The following is a 19,443-nucleotide window of genomic DNA, read 5'->3' on the forward strand; positions in this document are numbered from 1 at the left end:
AGGGTACTCCCTTTTCCATCTGGGCTGCCCGAATTTATGGGAATTGCCGGGAGGAGGACTTTTGGGTTTTCCCTTCTGTGGCATCATCAGCCTCTGTTCTTCTAGGGTAGAAAGAAGCTGGGCCTGACTTTTCTCTTTGTGTTTTTCATTTTCTTTTCTTTTCTTTTAAATTTCTTTATTGATTAAGGTATCACATATTTGTCCTCTTCCCCCCATTCCCATCCCACACCCCTTCCCATGCATGCCCCCACCCCCCTGTTGTCCTTAACCACTGGTTAGGCTCATATGCATGCACACAAGTCCTTTGGTTGATCTCTCCCCTATATCCCACCCTCCCCTCCCCTCCCTCTGAGGCCCGACAGTCTGATCCATGCCTCTTTGTTTCTGGGTCTGTTCTTGTTCATCAGTCTATGTTGTTCATCATTTTCCCTAGATGAGTGAGATCATGTGCTACTAGAAATACACTTATAAGAATCGAAAATGAGACAAGCAATAATGGTTATGCTGAAAGGCAAATGAATCAGTCTGTAGTGAGTTTCTTTCTGGGCCAACAGTTCTTTTGAGAACAAATTTCAATGTCAAACAGTTCCTTATGGGCACATGTCAGCAATGATATTTCAGTTCTGGATGGTGGACAAATGGTGGTAATGCAGGTCCGACTCTCTCTGGTTTGGTCCTGGGCAACCTGCAGTGACGCACAGCTGCTGACTGCTAGTATGGCAAGGCGACGTCAGCGTCTTCCATCTCTGGACTGCTTCTTTTCTGTCTTCATAGCTGGAGTAGTCCTGTCGATTCCTCTCTGTTGCTGGAATCCACATGGTCTCGGAGTTGTTTTCTTTTTCAGGGACTTCTGCCCTTCCTGGGTGCAAACTATCTCACCAGCTGCATCTCCTCACCAAATTTGGGCTGAATTCCACTCATTTCAGCTGCTCCCTCCACCCGCTCTGGGACAAGGCTCAGGACACGTCCATCTATTCCACCATCTTTCTGACCTCCCCTCTGATTCATCTCTTCAATCAGGATACTTCTGTTTTTCATTTTCTAAAGCCCTCTCTTCATCCTCTTGATCACTGTTGTAAAATACCGAAGATGCTACTTTTAACATCCCTTCCGTGGGAGTAGCTGGTCCTATTTCTAATATCTGTTTTTCCTCCTAATATCTGGGGCTGATTGGGTCATGAATTTGTCTTTCAGGACAATAGCTCAAGCTGGATCATTGGGATCTTAATTAAAGCGTTCCTTATCCTTTCTATGAAGGTGGTGGAATTTTCTTGGGGACCTTGGTCAATGGCTGCCAGTTCATTATAATTAATAGATTTCTTTTGGGAGGCTTTCATTCCCTGCAGGAGGCAAAAAAGCATGTGATCTGTGGCCCATCTCACATCCTCCGAATCATATTCCCAATTAGGATTAGAAGAGGGGATGGCCTCTGTTCCTGGTGGAGTTATGATTTTCTGTATGGACCTCATTTGCATAAGCAGGGCTTCTTGGAGGATTCGATTAACATCCTCCAAGATAAATCATACATTAAGAGAGCAGAGGGAGGAGCCAAGATGGTGGCGGAGGTGAATGGCTGATCTGTTGCCTCGCATGGCAGTTTCGGAAATACAACTAAAAGATGGACTGGTGAGCGCGGCGACTCCTGCTCGCTTCTCCCCAGGCCGGGCGGCTGCTCCTCTCAGTCAGCACCTCAGCCGGGGCCATGGGCTTGTGGGCGGCCGCGGAAGCTGCTGTGGCGGCGGCCGTGGACTCGGCGCAGTGGCTCTCGGTGAAGGAAGAGACCATCTTTCTGCAGGACGGGCCCATCCGCGTCACCGACCTGGCCGAGCTGCCCAGTGAGATCCTCGGGGCCCCAGAGGCCGCCGACACCAACTTGGAAGATTCTTAGGATTTCCCGTCTTACATTCAAGTCCTTTAGCCATTTTGAGAGAGGAGAACCAAGAAGGCAGCAATGTTAACAACAAATGAAAAGTTCAACAAATGAACTGCGCAGCGCACAGCAATTTCAAAAATACAACTGGAGGACAGAGCGTCTGCCACCCAGAACCACAGGAGAGCTGGCTGAATGGTGGATTTACAGCTAAGAGGAAAGAGGAAAGAGCGAACTCGGAGGGGATAAGGTGTGGAGGCGCGTGGGTCGGGCTGGTGGCGGGGGAAGGGTCATGCAGCTTTTTTTCCAACCCTAGGGGAGATTAGCTCCCCATCACCCTGAAATCCAGCTTCTGGGGACTCGCGGGAGACCCAGACGCCTGCGGGGAGAGGCTGGACTCTTGGCCTTCATGTCGGAGAGTGGGAGTAACTTCCTTGCGGAGGTGTGCCCAGCAATCAGTGTTTGCTGCGCTGGAGTGCGGAACGAGGGGGCTTAGAAACGTGGAAAGCAGAAAAAGCAGACTTGCAGCCATTGCGGTTCGCCACGCCATGGCCTGGTGGTGCCCTGAGACCCCGCCCCGCCCTGAGACCCGCGCCGCCCTGGGACCCGCCCTGAACGTCTTGCAGACCCACCCCGCACGTTTCGCAGGCCCACCTGGGCTCCAAGCAGCGGCTTTTGCATGTGGGTGGCCTGCCCTGTGGCAGCTTGACCAGATAAACTTCGGTTCTAGTCGGACTGCTCCAGGGCTGCTCAGACAGGAGGAGGAAACTGCAGTTTTTGCTGTAATTCCTGCTGAGTGGCCTCAGGCAGTAGCTGACCTACACTCCATTGGAGACCCAGAAACGAGGGCATCTAGTGGTCGGTGTGAGATGACACCAGATTTCAACCACTCGCATAAGGGACACATTCAAGAGGCAGACTCAGTGAGCGCCAAAGCCTTGCTGCACCAAGACCCGGCCCATAAACGTGTCTCCTGCACAGCAACTCTTCCTTTATAGACACAGAGGGTCCTCACGGCCAATTGGCCTGGAGGACAATTCCTCCCAGTGACACCAACAACAATCAAGACTTAACTATACAAAGGAGGACCAAGATGGAGGTATAGGGCGGAAGCCTGATTGTTGCCTCCCACAACAATTTTGAGACTACGATGGGAGAGCAGAGCAGACAACATCCAGAACCACCGGAGGGCTGGCTGAGCAGATGCTCTACAACTAGAATAAAAGAGAGGGGTACGTGGGATGATGCTGATGCCGGTGACCCAAAGACCACACTTTAAGATCTACGGCTCAGGCGACACAATGGCGGCCTGGAACGTGCTCGGCGCAGTTTCCCCGGTGGTCTCCGGCTGAGGGGACGGCTCCACTCGCTGCCAAGCACGGACAGACGAGCCCCCGGGAGACATGGGGTGGGAGACTCCGCGCTTGCTGACCTCCGAGTCCTTCAAGAATCTCAACGCCCCGGAAGCGGCCAGGTGCGCACGCTTGGCAACCGGCCACCGCTGCAGACCCAAGGGCCGACGCAGCGACACCGGACCAGCCCGCCGCCGCGCACTGGGCACACCGGAGCTTCGCCGAGCCCGCTGCCCAATGAGTTCTGCGGCAGCCGCCCTGGAGCTCTGAGAAAATGGCTGAAGGAATTGCTGAGAGGGAATTGACCAACAGGAATTGGGATCAAGAAGACGAAACCCCGCTGGGTCCCGGGTCCGGGTGAGGCCGCACGCCCCTGGGTCCGGGTGAGCCTGGGAACTGGGTCAGGGTGAGGCTGGGTCCCGGGTCCGGGCGAGGCCACATGCCCCTGGATCCGGGTAAGGCCGCACGCTCCTGGGTCCGGGTGAGGCTGGGTCCAGGGTCTGGGTGGGGCTGCCCCCCTGGGTTCAGGTGAGGCTATGCACCCCTAGGTCCGGGTGAGGCTGGATCCTGGGTCCGGGTGGGGCCGTGCTCCCCTGGACCCGGGTGAGGCCACGTGACCCTGGGTTTGGGAGAGGCCACGCGCCCCTGGGTCCGGGTGAGGCCATGCGCCCCTGGGTCCGGGTGAGGCCATACGCCCCTGGGTCCGGGAGAGGCTGGGTCCCGGGTCTGGCGAGGCTGCGCGCCCCTGGGCTTGGGTGTGGTCACACGCTCCTGGGTCTAGGTGAGGCCTCACGCCCCTGGGTCTGGGTGAGGCTGGGTCCCGGGCCTGGGTGAGGCCGTGTGCCCCTGGATCCGGGTGAGGCTGGGTCCTGGGCCGGGTGAGGCCACGTGTCCCTGAGTCTGGGTGAAGCCGTGCCCCTGGGTCCGGCCAAGACCAAACCAGAGGGAGTCGGACTTGCATTACCACCATTTGTCCACCATCCAGAGCTGAGGGGTCAGTGCTGACATGTACACATAAGGAACTGGTGGACATTGATATTGGGTCACAAAAGAACTGTTGGTCCAGAAAGAAACTCACTACAGACTGATTCATTTGCCTGTCAGCATAACTATTATTACTCGTCTCACATTCAGTTCTTATAAATATATCTCTAGTGACACATGATCTCGCTCATCTAGGGGAAATGATGAACAACATAGACTGATGAACAAGAACAGAACCAGAAACAAGGAGGCATCGATCGGACTATCGGGCCTCAGAGGGAGGATAGGGGAGGGTGGGGGGAGGGGGGAGAGATCAACCAAAGGACTTGTGTGCATGCATGCAAGCCTAACCAATGGTTAAGTTCAACAGGGGGTTGGGGCATCCGTGGGGAGGGGTGTGGGATGGGAATGGGGGATGAGGACAAATATGTGACACCTTAATCAATAAAGAAATTAAAAAAAAAAGTTACAAAAAAAAAAAGAAATAATTCTTAGACTCCCAATGTGTGGACAATAAATATTTAGAGTACCACCGCTGGATGCCCCCTCAGGGAACCATTATTCTTGGCTTGCCCGGTGTCACTGACTGGACACGTATTACCCCTGAGAGTTTCCTGTTGGAATATGGCTCTGAATCTTTTCAAGTTCCTTTCTAGAGCAGACTGAAATTTCTAGAACATCCATTTTAGTAAAATATATGTATACACATAGAACATAGTTATTATTATTAATTTTCATTTGAGAAATCTTCCCATGTAATTTTAAGTATATTAAATAGGCCTAATTTAGTTTAAAAACATTTATTTTTTTTTATTTATTTATTTTTTAAATTTTAATTTCTTTATTGATTAAGGTGTTACATATGTGTCCTTATTCCCCCATTACCCTCTTTGTCCCCCCCCCCGCTCATGCCCTCACCCCCTTGTTGTCTGTGTCCATTGGTTAGGCTTATATGCATGCATACAAGTCCTTTGGTTGATCTCTCCCCCTTACTCCCACCCTCCCCTACCTTCCCTCTGAGGTGTTGTTGTTTTTTTAAATAAATCTTTATTGTTCAGATTATTACAATTGTTCCTCTTTTTTCCCCCCCCATAGCTCCCCTCTACCAGGTTCCTACCCCACCCTCTGCCCTTATCCCCTCCCCCCGCAGTGTCCTCCTTCATAGGTGTATGCTTTTTGTTCAGTCTCTTCCCGCACTCCCCACTCCCCTTTTCCCCCGAGAATTGTCAGTCCACACCCTTTCTATGCCCCTGATTCTATTATATTCACCAGTTAGTACTGTTCATCAGATTTTTTATTCCCTTGGTTTTTAGATTCACTTGTTGATAGTTACCTATTTGTTGTTCATAATTTTTATCTTTATCTTCTTCTTCCTCTTCTTAAAGAATACCTTTCAGCATTTCATATAATTCTGGTTTGGCGGTGATGAACTCCTTTAGCTTTTTCTTATTTGTGAAGCTCTTTATCTGGCCTTCAATTCTGAATGATAGCTTTGCTGGGTAGAGTAATCTTGGTTGTAGGTTCTTGCAATTCATCACTTTGAATATTTCTTGCCATTCCTGTCTGGCCTGCATAGTTTCTGTTGAGAAATCAGCTGACAATCGTATGGGTGCTCCCTTATAGGTAATTAACTGTTTTTCTCTTGCTGCTTTTAATATTCTCTCTTTGTCTTTTGCTCTTGGAATTATAATTATGATGTGTTTTGGTGTGGTCCTCTTTGGATTCCTTTTGTTTGGGGTTCTGTGTGCTTCCTGGACTTGAAAGTCTATTTCTTTCATCAGGTGGGGCAAGTTTTCTGTCACTATTTCTTCAAATAGGTTTTCAGTATCTTGCTCTCTCTCTTCTTCTGGGACCCCCATAATTCTTATGTTGGTATGCTTGAAGTTGTCCCAGAGGCTTCTTACACTATCTTCAACTTTTTGTATTCTTTTTGCTTTTTGCTTTTTCAGAGGAGTGTTTTTTGCTTCTTGGTATTCCAAATCTTTGACTTGATTCTTGTGATCCTCTAGTCTGCTTTTAGGTCTCTATATAATATTTTTTATTTCAGTCAGTGTATGCTTTATTTCTATTCCTTTTCATGTCCTCGAGGTTCTCATTTAATTTATTGGCCTTTTCTAGGAAATTCTTGAAAAACCTTATAACCGTGGTTTTGAACTCTATATCCAGTCTTTTGCTTTCCTCCATTTCCTTTAATTGTGGCCTGCCTCTTTGTCTCTGCATTTTAGCTGCTTCCCTGAGTTGATGGAGTTGCTTTGTGTGTTAGGTGTCTTAGCAGAGCCCAGTAGCTCAGCCTCCCCAGTTACCTGTGGTGGATCCTCTTGGTGCACCCCTTTGTGGGCTGTATGTGCAGTCTTGTTGTAGTTAAGCCTTGCTTGTTGTTGGTATCACTGGGGGGAGTTGATCTCCAAGCTAATTGGCTGTGAGTATCAGCAGTGTCTCCGCTGGGAGGGCTTCTGTGCTCAGCTTGGATGGGGCGGAGTCTCAGGGTGGTGCAGACAAGCTTTGGTTTCCCATCAGCCCCGCCCTAATGTCCCGCTGTGATGGCTGCACGCACCTCTGAGAAGGCTGTTCTCGAGTTTCGCCTGTTGCCAGACAGGCCGGCTTCTCCCCGACCAGAGCTGGATATCAGTGCGGTTGGGAGGTTTTGTTTTTCTCCCAAACGAGAAAGCTAGCCACTGGGAGGGCTTCTGTGCTCGGCTTGGATGGGGCGGGGTCTCAGGTTGGTGCAGACAAGCTTTGATTTCCCGTCAGCCCCGCCCTAAGAGGGCCTTGTTTTCTGTATCCCGCTACAATGGCTGTGTCCCTCTGAGAGAAGGCTGCTCTCGAGTTTCGCCTGCTGCCAGACAGGCCGGCCTCTCCCAACTGGCGCTGGATATCAGTGCAATAGGGGGGATTTGTTTTCCTCCTGAACGAGAAAGCCAGCCACGCACTTGGTGCCTGCCCTCTCCGCGCGCTGTGCGCAAGCCAGTAGTGTATTCAGCCGCCCGCCCTCTCCGTGCTCACAGATCTCCGCACCTCCACAGCTCCCGAAGCTCAGCGTCCCTTTCTCTTTTATTCTAGTTGTAGAGCATCCGCTCAGTCAGCTTTCCGGTGGTTCTGGATGATGTCTGCTCTGTTTTCCAGTTGTAGTTTCAAAATTGTTGTGGTAGGCAACGATTAGGTGTTTACCTTATGCCGCCATCTTGGTTTTTCCCCTCTGAGGTTTAATGGTCTGATTGATGTTTCTCTGTCTCTGGATCTATTTTTGTCTAGTTTATGTTTTTCATTATATTCCATAAATGAGTGAAATCATGTGATATTTATCTTTCTCTGACTGGCTTATTTCACTTAGCATAATGCTCTCCAGTTCCATCCATGCTGTTGCAAATGATAAGAACTCCTTTTTTACTGCAGTGTAGTATTCCATTGTGTAGATGTACCACAGAAAAACATTTCTTTTATAAGAAGAGAGAATCAATCCTTGAGACATTTCAAGGCCCATTGGAATGACTCTAAGTCATCTCCCTGTTAAAAAGTTTCTTAAAATTTAATCTTTGGGAAAGTTGTCAAATATACTTAACCAAAAAATTATATTATAAATTCTTTGTAAATCTTGGTAAAAGAAACACATACTTTATGGTATTAATTAAACTTAAAAACAGTTTTGATATTAAATATTTTGTTCAGACTGTAGAGTTTTGCTTAATTTATGTAAGTAATCTTAGGCCAATAAAAGATTATATCCTAGTTATGGCGGCTGAAAATTCACCATACATAATACACAGATGAACACATACCACATAAAGACCATACACATAATTTGAATTACTAATTTTTGCAGAGAAAATGCAAGATATTTTTCATAAACTTAAAACGTTCATAAACTTTTATAATCTTCACATCTTGCAAACTTTTCTACAATGTTCACACGCCCTTTTACCCATTCAGAAATAATTGTCCTTTGAACAATTTCCTTTCTTTTCCCTCAAAAATGAGTCTCCGTACCTCCTGCCTTCTATAATCACAATCATATCATTTCTTCCAACTTAACTTGAACTTTTAACTCATAGAAGCCTCACTTTCTAATGATAACCAAAAAAGTAAACAGCCAGCATTCCTTGGATTCACGTTTATGAACACAATTTAAACACACTCTCACTTTCAAGAAACACACCTTCATCAAAGCACAAGATATTACACCAACAGCTCCAAATCTGCTTTACAGACTTTCCGCAATAAAAAGACAAAAGCAGAGAAACTTAAGACTTGTCTGGCAACCTATGTTTCAGTATTTCATGTTATTTCAAAATATCCAGATAGTCAATAACTTTAATTAAAATTCACTAATTTAGAAAGGAATAGTTAAAATAAATTAAAGTGATTTGCCTAGGTGGCTAAGATTTTTTTTTTCTATTTTGAGAAGATTTACCTTTCAGAGATTTGTATTTTAAAAAATGGCCTGAGACAAGAATTCTTGGTATTTGCATTTCAAAGGTCATGGGACTTCGGTTTCAGAAAGCCAATTATCTGTCAGTCTCAGGAGATGAATAGGGGAGATTTGGGGAAGGTAAAAACATTTGGTGGGCTTTGAGTTGTTTCTGGAGCCACACCTCTGGCCCTGTAAAGACTGCATTGTAAAACAAAGATTGTACCGTTTGTTTGTTTGTACTCAACAATGGACTGACAAGTCCATTCACCCATTTTTTGGGGTGCCATTTGGGTATGTACGTTTTTTCTAGTTTACAAAAATTACTTAGCTTAGGGTCACCTCTGGAAGCCATAAAGGCTTTTAGTTTGGGGATGGTAAAACAGGTCCTAGCTGCAAGATAGTATTAAAATTAATTGTGCCATTAATTGGCCCGATTATATTTTGCCCACTTTATATTTGGACCAGGCCATGTTACAAAAGAAGATTAGCCTTTTTCTTGAGGGACCTGGAGTCAAATTTCTCCCAGTTGGTGAGTATGTACCCCAAAAAGGGGACTTTCAAGGCACTGTGGACGGGTTCACCATCTACAGAGACACATAGAGCAAGCCGAGAGTTAGAGGCATCTCTGCAAGTCTCTGGGCTGTCGGAGCCGTTCTGAGTCGTGCAGGTACCCACCCTGTTAAGCTGTCTCTCAGGCTCTCATGGAAGTGACTAATGAAGAAAAGATGGTCAGCAAATATTCAGTCTGTTTCAAGATTAGTTTCTTCCTGGAAGGTCCCCTTTTCAAAATAATAATTTTCCCATTTTGGTTCAGTATCTGGTTCACTTAGTTCTAAATACATTTTACCCTTTTGAAAAAAGCATACGTGGGCATCACTGATTTCAAAAAACCTCCCACAAAACCTCACTCAATCAGGTGAACTGGTGAAGATTTGACCAGTAAAATATATGTTGCCCCATAACATCCCCTAGTTGGGAAGGAAACAGGTTCTGGTTTTAAAACAATCATTGGTTTGTTAGATACTCCTACCAGAAGCTTTATTCTGAGGGAGAGGGACCCTGAGTTGGGTAGGGTTAAGAATGGGTCAAGTAGCCCCAGTGTCTACAAGAAACTTAGTCAATTCCCCTTTTAGGGTAATTTCAATTTCTCCTAAAGTATTAGTAAGGAGAAGGGGAAATACCCTCCTATAGTCCTCAGAGCAACCCTATGTTTGTGTTGTGGGGTCGAACCCTGGAGTCAAAAATAAGACCACCGGAGGCTGCTGATTGATTAAAAAAGCAGGCAAGGATTTATTGAACTGGCCAGGACGGCCGCGAGAGCACCACACGCAGGTGGAGTCCACACGACCGCGCCGCTCCAGGTGTAGGCAGTCTTATTAAAGGTCCAAACCACAAAAATTTTCCTTTGTTCTAAATTCTAAATTCTAAATGCTGGGAACAGCCCGCAGGGGGCTTCCCAGCCACACATCCTGCTGGACATTGGAATGTGGCCCTATCAAGCAGCGTTAGTAATCTCTAAAGGTTATCTACAGTTTCTACTCCTGGAGCTACTGAGTCAGTGGGAATCAATCTCCTGCAGTCCTGGTCCACAGGCACAGGAAAATTACCTTTGTGAGTTTCCAGGTCTCAGTCTGGAAGCTGAGATAACTACCCTATTGTTTAAGCAAGTAAGTGCGTGCGGAAGCCAGAATAGCAGGGTTAAAATTCAAACAGCAGTTTTTACCTAAGTATGGTTGCTACCATACTTCAGATGCTTTGGTTGTTTTCTCTTTGTAAATCTCATTTCAGTTTTCTACAATTTTTCTTATGGTGACCTGGCCTTTTACAGTAAAAACAGACTCCTTTACAGTTTCACAGCATACCTTACTTAGTAATTCTGTTGCCTTGCTCTCAGAAACCAGTTGGTGTATTAATTGGAATAGGTCAGAATGGCCAGGATTACACGTTCTGACAGTTAAATTTCTTTGTGAACCCATCAGGATCCTGGATAAAATTGGGAGCAATTGCTGATTCCTCTCTAGCTGACAGCAGCTTTTTTCTAAACGGAGCTGTTAGAATTCCTATTCACATTTCCCCCTAAGTCAGTGGTAGTGGAGGAGACAAAAGGGGAAGAAGGAAGGGTGGGGAAAGGGCAAGTCCGGACAAGGAAGCTCAGAGAGCAAAAGATACCGTGGAGGAGCTATAGAAGGGGAGGATAGGGTGTAAGCACTCGTTAGTCTCAGAATAGTTCAGAGACAGTTCCTAAAATTTCTTACTAATTTGTTTTGTAAAATAATTTTTCTGTGATTCTCTTAAGAAGCTTCTAATTTTTAAATCAAGACATGTTTCCCATTCATTCATCCAGTTTAATTTTAGAGCCAGCATTTTTCTAATTTTTGCATGCAAAATATTAATTTAGGTACCCAAAGACAACAACTGCATTTTGGCCATTCTTAGGTTATTATTTTCTAGTTAAATCTTCCCATTTCTGTAAAGCACTTGCAAATAAAGGCTTCTTATCAAGAGTATTAATGAGGGCTGGAGGTCTGGGAGTTTCCAGCTTTGGAGGCACAATTTCCCATGTTAATTTTAGTGTTCTTCTTTTTTATATCTGCAGAGTCTGGAAAAAGGACAATTACTTTGACATTCCAACAATATGTTATTGTAGATGTAAAAAAATAAAAATAAAATAGCAGGTTCAGTTAAGATGAAGATAGACTTTTGTCAGGGAAGATACAAGCCTAGGACATGACTACCTACCATAAACTTCATTTTAGTTAAACAAGTTTTAATTTTATACCATCCTTTGTGGTTACTTTAGGTCTCTGAGTTTGCAAGGGCACCACACAGGCCTTCCCTGAGCTAGTCAGATTAGCTTGTGGCCCCCTTTTCATGCACAGCTTGATAAGAATGTATATTCTTCTGTTGTTGGATGAAATAGTCCATAGATGTCAATTACATCTACTTGGTTGATACTGTTATTGAATTTAAGTAGGCCCTTATTGATTTTCTGCCTGATAGATCTGTCCATTTCTGACAGGGGGTGTTGAAATCTTCAACAATAGTAGATTCATCCATTTTTCCTTCCAGTTATATCAGTTTTTGACTCATATATTTTGACTCTGTTGTTATGCACATACACATTAAAGATTGTACAATATTGCAATTTATAAGATGGCCAAAATGTTAAACGTAAAAAACCATTGAAACCTGTAAAGAATTTTTGGGGTTTTTTTGAGCCAAACCGTTGACATATGCCAGAAGTAGAACCTCAATGAATTGAGATAATGCTCTGGAGAATGGCAGGTTACATCTACATTTATACATTGCAATCAAAGGAAAGGGACGTAGGTGGGTTACATGAAATCCATTGGTGATAGACTAGAGAGGTGGGAGAAAGCAAAGCAGGGAAACCCCTGGGATTGGATAAAAAGTAAAATGATAGACACATACTTAAGTGGGTGCAGGAACAATTAACATGATAACAATGAAGGAATTTGTGGTGTCTGTCCTGTTGCCCAGCACATTAGGTTGTGCCCCAAGAGGTCCAGAAAAAGGGAAGTTACAAGTTACCCAGACATTTCAAAGGGTATCCTATATAATAAAGAGGTAATAAGCAAATTGACCATTACTCCAACACACAAGATGGCTGCCCCTATGTGGTCAAAGATGGCCACCCCCATGTGGGCACAAGATGGCTGCCACAAGATGGACAGCAGGGGAGGGCAGTTAGGAGGGACCAGGCCTATAAGGGAGGGCAGTTGGGGGTGATCAGGCCTGCAGGAGAGGGCAGTTACGGCCGACCAAGCCTGCAGGGGAGGGCAGTTAGGGGTGACTGGGCCAGCAGGGAGGGCAGTTGGGGGCGACCAGGCCTGCAGGGGAGGACAGTTGGGGGTGACCAGGCTGGCAGGGGAGGACAGTTAGGGGTGACCAGACTGGCAAGGGAAGGCAGTTAGGGGTGACTGGGCTAGCAGGGGAGGGCAGTTGGGGGCGACCAGGCCTGCAGAGGAGGACAGTTAGGGGTGACCAGGTTGGCAGGGGAGGGCAGTTAGGGGTGACCAGGCTGGCAGGGGAGAGCAGTTAGGTGTTGATCAGGCTGGCAGGGGAGTGGTTAGGGGGTGATCAGGCTGGCAGGCAGAAGTGGTTAGGGGCAATCAGGCAGGCAGGTGAGCGGTTGGGAGCCAGCGGTCCAAGATTGTGAGAGGGATGTCTGAGGGGTCCTAGATTGGAGAGGGTGCAGGCCGGGCTGAGGGACCCCCTTCCCCATGCACAAATTTCGTGCACTGGCTCCTAATTGCTCACCTGCCTGCCTGCCTGATCACCCCTAACCACTGTGCTTGCCTGCCTGATTGCCCCTAACTGCTCACCTGCAGGCCTGATCACCCCTAACTGCTCACCTGCTGACTTAATCACCCCTAACCTCCTCTGCCTGCTTGCCTGATTGCCCTTAACTGCTCTCTCCTGCAGGCCTGATTGACCCTAACTGTTCCCCTACTGACCTGATTGCCCCTAACCACCTCTGCCCTGGCCCCCATCACCTTGGCTTTGTCCAGAAGGATGATCAGAAGATGTCCGGTCTATCCGGTCTAATTAGCATATTACCCTTTTATTAGTATAGATACCATAGCCCTGCCCAGTGTGGCTCAGTTGGTTGGAGTGTCATTCCATGCACCAAAAGGTCATGGGTTTGATTCCTGGTCCAGCACATACCAAGGTTGCAGGTTCAATTCCAGATTGGGAAGTGTGTGGGAGGCAACTGATCGATATATCTCTCTCTCATCAATGTTTCTCTTTCCCTCTCCCTGTCTCCCTCTCTAAAAAAAAAAAAATACCATAGACTGGGTGACTTTAACAACAAATATTTATTGTTCGCAGTCCCAGAGGCCAGAAGCACAAGATCAAGGCTCCTATAGATATGGTTCCTGGTGAGGACTCTTACTGGCTTTCAGTCACCTTCTCACTGTGTCATCACGTAGCATAGGAGTGAGAGTGCTCTCAGATTTCTATTATAAGGGCACTAATCCCATCATGAGGGCTCCACTCTCAAGACCTAATCAAATCTCTCAAAGACTTCACCTCATAACACGATCACATTGGGAGTTACAAATTTAACATAGGAATTTTGGAGGTTACAAACATTAGGTCTATAACAGGCAGCAAGCCTGCAAATCCCTTCTGCATGTTCACTGAGGACCCTGAGATGAAATTCTTCATAGCTGGAGACAAAATGTACTAGAAGCTACTTGAAACTTGCCTTGTTTCTACTTGTCCCTCTTGGGCTTCATTTCCCTCTTCATCTTGCTTACTCTGTCTTTTTCATTCTGATTCATGGGAAGATAAAGACAGTGGGTAGGTAAGTACTTCTGTTTCCTTTAGGTCATCTGTTCATGCTACACTGTCTGAATGACTTCTTTCTGTGTTTCTATTTTTCCTGATTCTAAGACTTTAGAGCTTAAAAAAATATGTGATGGTTAAGAATTCTAGCAGAAATAAATATGATTGCATGATATGCTCTTTAATCAAGGCCTTGTTGAAGGCCTAGTATCTGTGCCTTTCTATATACTGTATATCAGCCTCTGAAATTCTATGCAGAAGTGACAGAGCTCTCTATTTCAGAGCCCCCATGCTCTTGTTGGTTAAGAAAGTAAGCTCACTTGACACAAAAGTAGTACATAACAAACGTTAATTCCACTGAATGTAATTCATGGCTAGGGCTTTATGTTCCAAGGAGTGCCTTATAGTGCAGAAGGCAGTGTGACATGGACAGATGGGGCAACTGATAGGGGATGACTCCAAAAGGCTTAAGTCTGGGTTTCCTCTCCACCATACACTTGTTCCTTAACCTTAAGAGAAACACATAATTTGCTGAGCCTCAAATTTCTAATCTGTAAAGAAATATGTAATACAGTTGCACTGCGACCTTTCCTGGTTGATGTAAGAATCAAATAAGGCAGGTCTCTGCAATGTTGTGGGGTGGCCTGAGATGTATTTCTGGATGAAGTGGTCATGAGGAGCGTGCATGGCCAGAGGGAATATGTGTAAGAAGGAGAAGGACTGTGAAGTCAATCTGGCTCATTTTGTTTTCACTCCGACTCTTCCACTGATCCCAGCAAGATATCTGCTGAGACCATCATTTGTCTCTTTTATGGGGCCAGAGACAGGGATTTGTGCTTTCCTCAGGTTATATCTGTGATTCTAGCTCCTGGCCTTTATGTTGGAGGATGCAGCTCTTCAGATAAGATGAAGTCCCTGTGGTGAGATAGTTGTGCAATGTCCAAGGAAGGCTGGACATTGAGGAGTTTTCTTCCCATTTCTTCTACAGGTTGGTGAAGTCAGGCCTTACGTCAGTTTGTTGTCCAGCTCTGTCCTCAGTGCTCAGTGGCAACCAGAATCTCACACACCTTTACCTACGGGGGAATGCTCTTGGAGACGAGGGGGTGAAGCTACTGTGTGAGGGACTCTTGCACCCCAACTGCAAGCTTCAGATGTTGGAGTAAGTGCCTTAGCTTATTAAAGTGATGTTGTGGAACAACCTGAGATGTCAGAATATATAGTGGGGAAGAGGAAGGGTGTATAGAGAAGTGATGATGAGTTAATCTGTATCTAAGAAGTGCTGGTGTCCTCTGAGGGCTTGGCTTATTACAGAATCACGGGACTGGGAAGAATTCTACTTCTAGATGATATAAAGGTAATGATGAGTTCCTTTTACCACAAAAGAATGGGGGTGGTATGGCTCTTATATTTTAAGGAAGTTTGGGAGGAGACAGAATTTAGGAAACATCAATTCAGAAAGTGCTATTGCTAATTGGATCTGGATATTCCAGTAGACTGGAAAAATACTCTCATCTGCAAAGAAGAGCAGAATAATCATGACACATATAATTATTCCAAGCTTGTTCATCCTGCACGTTTTCTTTGTTTGAAATATTACAGGCTAAGATCTGGGAGACCTGGAGGAAGGGAAGGGAACATTTTATCTGAATCACTCTCTTTCTTGCAGACTAGACAATTGCAGCCTCTCCTCACACTGCTGCTGGGATCTTTCCACACTTCTGACCTCCAACCAGAGCTTGCGGCAGCTGAACCTGGGCAACAATGACTTGGGTGATCTGGGGGTCATGCTGTTCTGTGAAGTGCTGAAACAACAGGGCTGCCTCCTAAAAAGACTTCAGTAAGTGCTCTCCTCAGAGACATGAGGGGCAGGGCTCCAAGTTCTAAGGAAAAGTTGGCCAGTTACCAAAATCCAAGATGGTTCTTTTGCACTCAGGGTGAAGTTGGGCCTGGCCCAGGTATTGAAAATATATTTGTTGTTGTTGGTTTTTTTGTTTTGTTTTGTTAATCCTTACCCAAGGATATTTTTTTCCAGTGATCTTTTAGAGAGAGTGGAAGAGAGAGGGAAAGACAGAGAGAAATATCAATGTGAAAGAAACAAATCGATTGGTTGCCTCCTGCATGAGCCCCTACCAGGGCCCATGCCGGGGAGGAGCCAGAATCAAGCCCAGGACCCTTTGGTCCACAGGCCAACACTCTGTCCACTAAGCCAAACCGGTTAGGGCAAAGATATTTTGAAAATAGGGTAGATGAGTCATGACCTACACATTCAACTTCATCCAGACATCTAGAATATTCAAGGTTCAGTTGGGTATAAAACGCTTTCCATCCATATTCCTAAAAGAAATGTAAGGTCTAATGAAAGCAGCCAAATGGAATTACTATATTTCTATGCAGGGGCTTGGACTTAATAGAACTATATGGTTCATCCTTATTGCAAAGGTCTTGGCACAGAGGGATGCCGTTGATCTTGTTTTTGAGTATTTATAAATGGGAAGAGCATGATCCAGAAACATGAAGATGAGAAATTCCATAAAATTCAGCCACTGAAGTTTATTGAAACTATTGGCTCCCTTCCATCACCAGGGTACTACTGAGATACTCATTACTTTTGTCGTAAGAGCTTCCTGTTAGTGTCAGGACTTCAGTCATCCCTGAGGATCATACTCCCCAAAGAGGACGTTTCCCTCACTTGGCTTTAGAGGCACCATACTCTCCTCTGGGTTTTCTCCTACTTTATTGGCTATTTCTGCTCAGTCTTCTTTTTTTTTGCTTCTCATTGCCCTGACCTTTACATGCTGAATCCCTGTGACTCACCCATTGCCTAATTTTCCTTCTCTACATTTTCTCCCTTATTTATATCCTTTAGTCTTCTGGCTTTACTCTATATGTGTTATACCCCCAATCTATATCTCCATGAATACCATGTCCAAATGCTTATCTGACATTTACACTTGGGTGTCTAATAAGCCTCCCAAATTTCACATGTTTAAATCCAAATCTGTGCTATTCCACTCTGTCTGAAACTTGCTTCTTCCCTTTCTCAGCCAATGGTAACTGTCATCCAGATGTCACCATTGATGCTTCTTCTTCCTTATGCATATCCACTCCATCGGCATGTCCTGTAAGTTCTGAGCTGTCAGATGGCACCCTTGTGCTGTGTCATCACGTGGCAGAGAGATGGTAGCTCTTCCTATAAGAACACTAATCCTATTGTGAGGACCCATCCGAATGAACTCATCTAACGCTAATTAGATCCTAAAGGCATCATATCCAAATACCATCACACTGAGGGTTAGGGCTTCAACATACAAATTTTGGAGGAACATATACTTTCAATTCACAACATAATCAAATCAAGATTGTTAGAAATGATGCAGGACAAATGGTATGATTTCTCATTTGAGTGGCAAGGAAAAGAGAAGGAGAAAGAATTCACGTCAAAGAAGACATGAGAGGCCTACCAAACAATTGCAACATGTGGACTTTATATGGCTTCTGATTAAATGAGCATAATATAAGAATTATCAGACAGTGGAGGAAATTTAAACATATTAGACATATGTTAATATTAAGGAATTATTGTTAACTTTTTAAACTGTAATAATGGCATTGTATTATGTTTTTAAAAATCTTCTTCATTTAGTGCTATACCATGAAATATTTATAGATGTGTGACATGTGGTGTTTAATTGAAACAAGATTGGCCATGAGCTATTAATTGTCAAACCTGCTGAATGGCCATATGGGGATTTATTACACTATTCTGTTTCTGTTTATATATGTTTAAACATTTTCAAACTTGAAGGTTACAAATATAACATAAATTACGTTAGGTATGAAGTGCAGAACTGGAGAGCTTAGAAGTGTGTGAGAATAAGGGAAGTGAGATGATATATTTTAAGGCCCAAAATTCTGAGTGTTCATTTGAAGAGCATAACTCAAGGCTCTCTGTTTGCTTTTATAGGTTGTGTAAAATGTATTTTAATTATGATACAATCTGCGCGTTAGAAGCACTTCAAGAAGAAAAGCCCGATTTGACCATTGTCTTTGAACCTTCTCGGTCGTGATGGAGGCAGCGCTGCCAGATTCCAGCCATCCAAGTGTGGACAAGTACGAGTAAGCACTCCTCCCGCACGGTTAAGACCACTGCTCCTCGGGTCTTCTGGTTCCGTGTGGGAGAGCAAAGTTTTCCAGTAGTGCCTTTACAGAGAGAACGTGAGCATCTCCTTCACCCCTGGGACAATAAAAGCATTCATATAATATGGTCTCATCATAGCATTTTAGTCAGAGGATGTGTTCCTCTTGGTGACTTCATATAACTAACGCATTACTAAAGCACTTTTTCTGTCTTTTCTTCCTCTTTCTAAATCTCTTTCTTTTTTTTGTTCTGTTCACTTTTGTCATCTTCCTCTCAATTGACCATAACAGAATGAGCTAACTAGATATTATGTTGCAATTTTGTGGCAGCAACTTATTTATTTTTAATTTTTGTAACAGTGATATTTTCTAATAAAAAACTCGTGTTTATTGTACTTGGTTGAAAATTCATAAAATATAGAAACTGTTGTATTTATTGAGTTAAACCGCTTTCTTTCTTTAATTTTAAAAAGGGGTGCCTAGAGATCTTTTTTACTTATTTATCTAAACAACTAAAGATAAATTAAATTGCTTTATGTATTTAAAAAATCTCTTTGCCAAATGATTCAATTGTAATGAATGTAAAAGAAAATCGCTTCACGCAATCTCTGAAGATTGAAATTCCAGCTCTGGTTGGAGAGGAGGTTGAAAATCATGTGAAAGGTTTTAGAGTAGATGAATCCTATACTCATAAATAGAATGTAAAAAATGTGTTTTGCCTTTAATTATAAGAAATCATCTGGGATTTATTTCATGCCAGGAGCACTTAAATCTACCACACTTTACATAGCATTAAATCATTAATAAATATTGATAGTTGCTTCTCTATACAAGGGGCAACTCTGAACCACATAGAATTATTCAGGATGGAAATACTACTTCTTCTGTCAAATGAGCCATCCAGACCTCTGCTCCTCAAAGTGTGGCCTATGGACTGTTGATATAAGGAACTTGTGCAAAATGGTTAATCAATAACATTATCAAGTATGCTTTTTAGATAAGCTGATTTTTTTTTCATGGTAAGACTCTCAATAAAGGAAGCTATATGTGATTTATAATTAGGTGCAAACACTTAATCTTGTCCAGGGCCAGCACTTTAAGTAACTCTGAACAAGATATTGGTTTTTGCATCTCCTTGAAGTGAGCTATTGCAGACTGCCTCCCTGGTACAAACACCTTGACATGGAAGATGAAATGTAGTTAAAAACACATAGATATGGGCGATTCCAAAATGGTGGTGGAGTAAGTGGAAGCTACACTGACACTCTCCCAGGACCAAACTGGAAATACAACTAAAATACAGAAGAACCGCCCAGAAAATTCAACTGAAGACTAGTTGGACTGAACCCTGTTACCCAAGAATGGAAAGTGGAGACCAC

At 44.5% G+C, this 19,443-nt stretch overlaps 1 protein-coding gene across 4 annotated transcripts in view; it reads left to right on the top strand.

The window, feature by feature from the left end:
- NLRP3 (NLR family pyrin domain containing 3) overlaps positions 1-18,453 on the top strand; it is a 36,319-nt gene extending 17,866 nt beyond the window's left edge. For all 4 annotated transcript variants that reach the window (XM_054716780.1, XM_054716781.1, XM_054716782.1 and 1 more), the window contains 3 exons: positions 14,916-15,086; positions 15,594-15,764; positions 17,892-18,453. In XM_054716780.1, coding sequence (XP_054572755.1) covers positions 14,916-15,086; positions 15,594-15,764; positions 17,892-17,994 — 445 coding nt within the window. In that variant the 3' untranslated portion in view covers positions 17,995-18,453. The remainder of the gene's footprint in view (positions 1-14,915; positions 15,087-15,593; positions 15,765-17,891) is intronic.
- The last annotated feature ends 990 nt before the right edge of the window (positions 18,454-19,443 follow it).

Source organism: Eptesicus fuscus, chromosome 6 (assembly GCF_027574615.1).
Source record: "Eptesicus fuscus isolate TK198812 chromosome 6, DD_ASM_mEF_20220401, whole genome shotgun sequence".
Lineage (NCBI taxonomy): Eukaryota > Metazoa > Chordata > Mammalia > Chiroptera > Vespertilionidae > Eptesicus > Eptesicus fuscus.